The sequence below is a fragment of the Phaseolus vulgaris genome, chromosome 4, assembly GCF_000499845.2.
Source record: "Phaseolus vulgaris cultivar G19833 chromosome 4, P. vulgaris v2.0, whole genome shotgun sequence".
Classification (NCBI taxonomy): domain Eukaryota; kingdom Viridiplantae; phylum Streptophyta; class Magnoliopsida; order Fabales; family Fabaceae; genus Phaseolus; species Phaseolus vulgaris.
This window is the reverse complement of record NC_023756.2, coordinates 44,921,166-44,927,562: the sequence shown is the minus strand read 5'-3', so window position 1 is coordinate 44,927,562 and position 6,397 is coordinate 44,921,166. Positions and strand designations below refer to the sequence as shown.

Sequence of the window (6,397 nt, the reverse complement as noted above, 5' to 3'; positions counted from 1 at the left end):
TAATTCGATTTAAATTATATAATAATAAACCTATATTAGTGCATTAAAAGTAAAAATGTAAAATAGAAGAAAGAATGAAAAATAACTAATGTGCTCAAATTGATTCCCCCAATGCATTCATTAAAAATAGATCAAATTGGTGATGTGGTGTTATCTTCTTACCAAAGTTCTAAAAATCAGTCTGCAATCACTATTTTTATGAAATGGTGTTATTCTTAATTTGATGAAAGTTCTAGAAATAGTGTATGATGAATATGAAGAACTAGTTGAACCTAGGTTCAAAGAGAAATACCTAGTCCTTATGAAATGAAAGCAAAATCTTCTAGCATTATATAGTGTTGATTGAAAAAAACATTACATTTAATACATTCTTGTTACTTTAGTAATATTTATATATTGTTTGAATTAAAGCATAATTAATAATTTAATTCATGATTTATTTATAAATATATAAACTAAATTAGAATTATAAAATGTGAAAGATGGATTCCTTGCAAGTTTTTTCATATGTGATAAAAACCTAGTGGAAAATGGGACTTGTAAGTACCTATGAATCCACACTTTCATGACACTCATTAGTTCAATTAGGCAATGACAAATTTTGCATGCAACATATGAACATACATCCTATTTGATAATGAAAACAAACTTATATAAAAGGATGTAGATGAAAGAATAATTATAAAGCTTTTTTTTTAAATATATTTTCATATTTGTGTTTCAGAATTTTTTTTATCAAAATATATTTTTTATTTCAAATTTAATTTTTTAAAATGGGATTTTAATTTTTGAGTTGTATTTTTAAATTCTAAATTTTAAAAATCCATAAGTAATTTTAAATTTTTGAAAGGTGATAGGTGGATATTCAAATTGGTATTATGCACCATATCACCAAATCATCAATTTTTCAAATATATTTGTCTTTATTTTTCATATTTTTATTTTATCAAACAACAAAACATTCAATTTTATTTTTTACATATTGATCTACTTTCTTTTTCATTTCCATCTTATCTATTTCTCTCTTTAAACCAAATAGTGTGCAACAACTAAATCCATTTGCTATATACAAATTGATATTAAGTTAACTCATTTATTGGGTTGAATGTTGGCCCACCAAAACCCATACAAAATTGAAATAATAAAAAAAGTCTCCCTATAGTTTTAAATTCCAATAATTAATTTACTTTCATTTAAAAAATAATGTAGATTTACTAAATATTAATGTTGCTAGGTGAAAATGGTTGTTCTTAAAAATAATCTAAAAATATAAATATTGAATTTGAACTAATATGTAAAGTAATAAAGTCAACCCAATCGCAACAAGTAAAAGTCATATAATAAAATTAGAGTAAGTTAGTTGATAACTGTCAGTTTCATGAATTCAACCATATAAATTGTCACATACTTTTTTTAGTTAACCTTATAAAATTAACCTATTTTATTATTTATATAATATAAGAAAATAAACAATATTAATTTTTTTAAGAAACTTATAATGTAAAATTCGGGTTATAAAAAATAAAATTATAAGAAACTCCGCCACGGAATATCAATTAATATATTCCGATCTTAACCCCTAAGAAGAGCAAGGTATCGAAACAAAAAATCAGAACACATAAATCTCAGAGGAAGAAGGAAGAAAGAACACGTCGAAGCAGAAGAAGACATGGCATTGCAGTGGTTGATACTCACATATGTGGTCGCGGCTGAGGCTGCGGTGGCCATTCTGCTAACGCTGCCGACACCCAAACTCCTCAGGAACCGTTTCGCTTCTCTCGTTTCCCTCATTCTTCAACCAGCGCTTTTCATCGTCCCCTTTGCGGGGTTCCACCTCCTAGGTGCGCTTTTTTCTCTCTTCCTCAAATGGGTCTCTTTAATTTCGTCTTCCAACAACTGGGTTTGTCCCAAAATCTTTATTTTTCGCTTCTTGATTGATGGGTGGGTGGTTGTCAATTGTTGCAGTTGCTCTTTATTTCGGGGTTTGTGGATGATCACCCTTCTGGGTGTCTCTTGGGTGGTGAAAATTTTGAATCTTGCTCACTTTTCTTTTTTGGGGTGGATTGTGTTGTTTGAGAGTTGGATTTGGAGCTAGCATAAGGGTCTCTTCTCTCGTAGCTTGAGAAATCAAGATTTGAAATCCTGTTTGGAGGGTGTTTGCTTTTAAAGTCAAATTTTGCCTCTAACATGATTGTTTTCAAAGGACAATACCAGTAGAAAACAAAAAGAATTGGGAGCTTGAAAATGGCTTAGATGAGTTTTTTTTTTTAATGTTGGTTTTGTGCTTTAGTTATATGTTTCGTTGGAGATCCATTGGATAATTGTATGGGATCTAGTGTTGATTTTCCTGAACTAGGATCTGTGGTTGTTTTGTAGATATATACTGGAAGAATGAGCATCGGTTGATGTGTACCTCTGATGTCTGCACGGCTGCAGAGAGAGATCGATACGAGAAATCTGTAAGTATTTCCTGTGGATGTTAAGATGGATTAATTGGGGTTTATGTTTTGCATTGTAAATTGTGGTCACTGAATTTTTTATACTTTATATGACTTTTGATTGTTTTGGTTGATACCGAGAAGGATCATTTCATGATTTGAGGAATGTTAGTTTCAAATTTAGAACAATATAGTGAATATTGGATGGAAATATAACTTTAGAAGCTATTGGTAATGAAGGGTTTTGCACCATGATTTACATTGTTTGCAAAGTCCGATTGTAGTATAAAGGATTTATTTGGCATTCAGCTGCATATCATCGCCTCAAAGAAATGTTGCAAAAGTAAAAAACAGAACGTGTCGAAAATCAATTGTTGAGGATAACTGGAACCCTATGTATGGATTCTCCCATCATTATTTTCAGTTTTACTTTGTCCTTGTACCTCATTACTTTCTTATCTATTTTCCTTATCCTCTTCAATCTTCATCTCATTTTTTCTTGACCTCTACGATTCTCCTATTTAAAATTTCTAGTCCTTTTGGATTATGGCTTACTTCCACAATCGTAGTAATTGAAATTATCATTTCCTAAGAGCCAAAGTTTCAGTATGTTCTTTGCAACATCTTTATAGCATTGCTCTCATGGTTTTTGGTTTGGTTATGTGAAGTTGTTAGCTCCAGGGATTTGATAACAAAATGTCTCCGGCTGTATTTTTTATTGCCCTTCACTTTGCCCTTCACTGTGTTACACAGTCTTCAATGACCCTAACAATACCATTTTAAGTTTAAGCTGTCGGTGGCTAATGCCAAAAAGTGACACTCTTGTCTTTACTTTGCATCCTTCCATTGTGATTTAATCTGTTTATTCACTATTACCTTGTTAGCTGTATGTAATTTTTTTTGTTCTGTCACGTGTTTCCCTAGCCTGGTGTGCCAGAAACAGTTTTGTCACTGTTTACTTAACCTTGACATCATTTGCCTTGAACAATCTTGATTTCTAAATTACTATTTTTAATACCCATGGCAAATAAAGCATATTCCTCAGGTTCTCGCACAATTTTTTCATAATGTGTTAGTTGTGCAACCATTTTGCATTGATGGTGAACATAGTTACTTACCATTTTGTTGAACTGTTGTGTACACTCGTCAAGACAAGAGGCTTACTTCATTAATAATTTTCTTCTCGGATATTGTTGATTTCTTTATGGGTTCCTCCTTTACTCATTAGAAGTATGTTGCCTTGAATGAATGAACCTTTTAGCTCCTTTCTTTTCTACGATATGAGAAAGGAGGAGGGAGAGACAAATGAAAGGAAATGAGATTGTGGTCTGAGTTGAAAAATATCAAAATATTTTGTTGCTATGCTAATGAATTGTACATACACATTTTTTTAATGTCATAAATGATGGTTTTAGGGGTTAGAAACTGAATGTATAAGCTATGTTTTTTCCAGCATTTGACTAGTAGTATGATTTTTATTTAAGGCCGAGTTGCTGTTCCCTGTCCATATTTATTAACAAGTACAAGCATATTTGGGTTCTGTAATTGTATGAACTACTAAAATATAGGAACAGCTATGTCTAAATCAGCTTATAAAACTGAAAGGATAAGTAAAACATGTGTCAACATATTAAAGCACATTCAGTGGCACTTTAGTGCATCATTTATATCATGCTTAAGATAAAAATTTACTGTTTATGAAAGTAAACCAAATTAATGTTTTTATTCCAACCTTGTGGTACAGTCATCAATTGCAATTTGCAACCAACTGTAACTGATATTAGAGTAATGTATATAGACTTTTATTATTAAAAATATCATCAATGGATTAAAGTTCACAAATCTTGACTTGGACTATATTTTTATTAGAAAAAAGAATTGATAAGTTTGTACTCTCAAAAATGAAATTATTAAATATTTGGTGGTTTGAAAAATTCATTATTTTCTTCGAAGGGCTATTTTAGGCAATGTTTTGAAAACTACACTAAACCGGTTGAAGTGATAAGATTAAGATCATAAATTGGTTATATATCTGGTTTGAAAATCAGTATTATCTTGTTCTACAAAAAAAAAAAAATGTAATAATGGCTTGAAGAGTAGGTGTGATTTTTAAAACGTTAATGAAGATCCTATCCATAGTTATTAAATTCAGACTTATTTGGTTAAAACATCAGAGAACGTGATGACTAAGGATTCATCCACATACGAATAATAAAATGAAGATTGATCAGCAAAACCTGAATATTGATTCATCTAAAAGGAAGTTTTTGTAATTATAGGGACCAAATGAGCAATTATAGTATGGTTCAAAATGCAATAGAGAAGATGAGGTATAGCAATATATTTACCATGACATTTGCAAAGTAAATTAAATGAGTATAGATTGTGTGTTACTATGTGAGCAATAACTTTTGTACCCATAATGCTATTTGTTATTGACTTTACTAGCACAGTCTGAAACTCTACTGCTATACCATTGTAAAGTTTCTTTATCAGCACTCTTGTAAGGTTGTGAGATTGTGAACTGTGATGTGAAAAGATGAAGTTTAGTTTGATACCCACGCATGTTTTAACTTTTGAGGGGAAAAAATGGATTTTTTTTCTTTATTGGACCAAAGTATGTTTTCTATATTGTTTGAACTACAATTCTTTGTAATGCAGTGTGGGAGATATAGAACATGATAGAGCCCTATTGAGTTAACCTTATGAGTGGAAGGAAGTGTTTTGCTCAAAACTTTGACTCTGCTGGTTCATTAAATCTCGTCCAACTTATGGATTAATTAGCCGAGTTTTAACAAATGTGCAACCAGTCTGTTTATATTTCAGACCTATTAGATGGCTCAAACTGGTTTATTGGTTGTTGTCAATCTGAGCCATGTTATATAAACCTATTTAGAATTTGAGATGCTTTTTTCGTAGCATTGATGGCTTCCATTCCTATCTCCCCTATGTTTGCTATGTCACTGATTTTGGTACATCAAATATGCTTGGGGTTCTTTTGGTTAAGTTGGACTACAATATCAGGCTACATGACTTGTGCACGAGTTTCCTTTAGGCTTACTTTATTTGAAGATATGAATTTCCATTTCTCTCTCCTCACAAAATAAACTACTTTAACATTGTTGACTTTACTTCACTTCACTCATTGACCATATTTGCTGTGTTGCACAGATATACAAAGCTCAGAGGAATGTAATACTGTGCATTACATCAATTCTCCTTTACTGGTAAAATAACAATTTTGCTTTTGAATCTATTGCTCTTTGGGTTGGACTTATGGACTTAGTTAGCTGTCTGTGATACCTTGCATTGCAACTCAACCTCATTGAATGCATATGTTTGTGGTGACAGGTCTATCAGCCGTATTTGCAAGTATCAGAAGGACGTGGAGAGTATGGAGGAAGTGGAGAAGAGATACAAGTCCCAGTAGATATCTGTAGTCATGGTTAGTGGAGGAGGAGGAGGTCCTTGAGGCTGCTTTAGTTGAGTCTAGTACTAGTGTCTATGGACATACCAAGATGATGTACCAAATTATACAGTGTGATATACTCATTTTACCCAGCTCTACATTTTCAAATTCCAATCTTTCTTTATTATGCAGTTTGGAAGTGTTTTTGACTTCTATGTTGTTTAAGGATTTTTAGCCTATATCAGTAAAATATGTTTCTTTCAATGTTAGAGTGTGTTTGGTTTCAATGGGAAAATAATGAGAATTGATTTTCCCACTTTTCAAACTTGATTTTGGTAAAAATGAAGATGTTTTTCTTTTGTTAGGTAAGATTGATTATGGCTTTAAGTGATAGAAGTAATTGGATTGGGTTAACAAAATTGCAGAAAAAAAATCTTAAACTTGCTCCTCTCATTCCAATCTAGAATATGCTTGAAGTTCAATTCTAGAATGATTGAAATTGATATTCACTCCTGGTTTTCGGAATGAAACTGCAGTCCTAGAAAATACT

General features: G+C 31.5%; 1 protein-coding gene across 1 annotated transcript; it reads left to right on the top strand.

Annotated features, from left to right (window-relative positions):
* The first annotated feature begins 1,537 nt into the window (after positions 1–1,537).
* On the top strand, positions 1,538–6,111 carry LOC137837912 (uncharacterized). The gene is made up of 4 exons (XM_068647091.1): positions 1,538–1,841; positions 2,377–2,459; positions 5,610–5,665; positions 5,790–6,111. Exons 1-4 carry the CDS (start codon positions 1,670–1,672, stop codon positions 5,866–5,868), a joined length of 390 nt encoding a protein of 129 aa, XP_068503192.1. The 5' UTR covers positions 1,538–1,669; the 3' UTR covers positions 5,869–6,111.
* The last annotated feature ends 286 nt before the right edge of the window (positions 6,112–6,397 follow it).

Coding starts and splice junctions, on each gene's coding strand:
- LOC137837912 (XM_068647091.1), top strand. CDS start 1,670: ATGGCATTGCAGTGGTTGATACTCACATATGTGGTCGCGGCTGAGGCT. Junction 1,842..2,376: donor TGCGGGGTTCCACCTCCTAG/GTGCGCTTTTTT, acceptor GTTGTTTTGTAG/ATATATACTGGAAGAATGAG. Junction 2,460..5,609: donor GAGATCGATACGAGAAATCT/GTAAGTATTTCC, acceptor TGTGTTGCACAG/ATATACAAAGCTCAGAGGAA.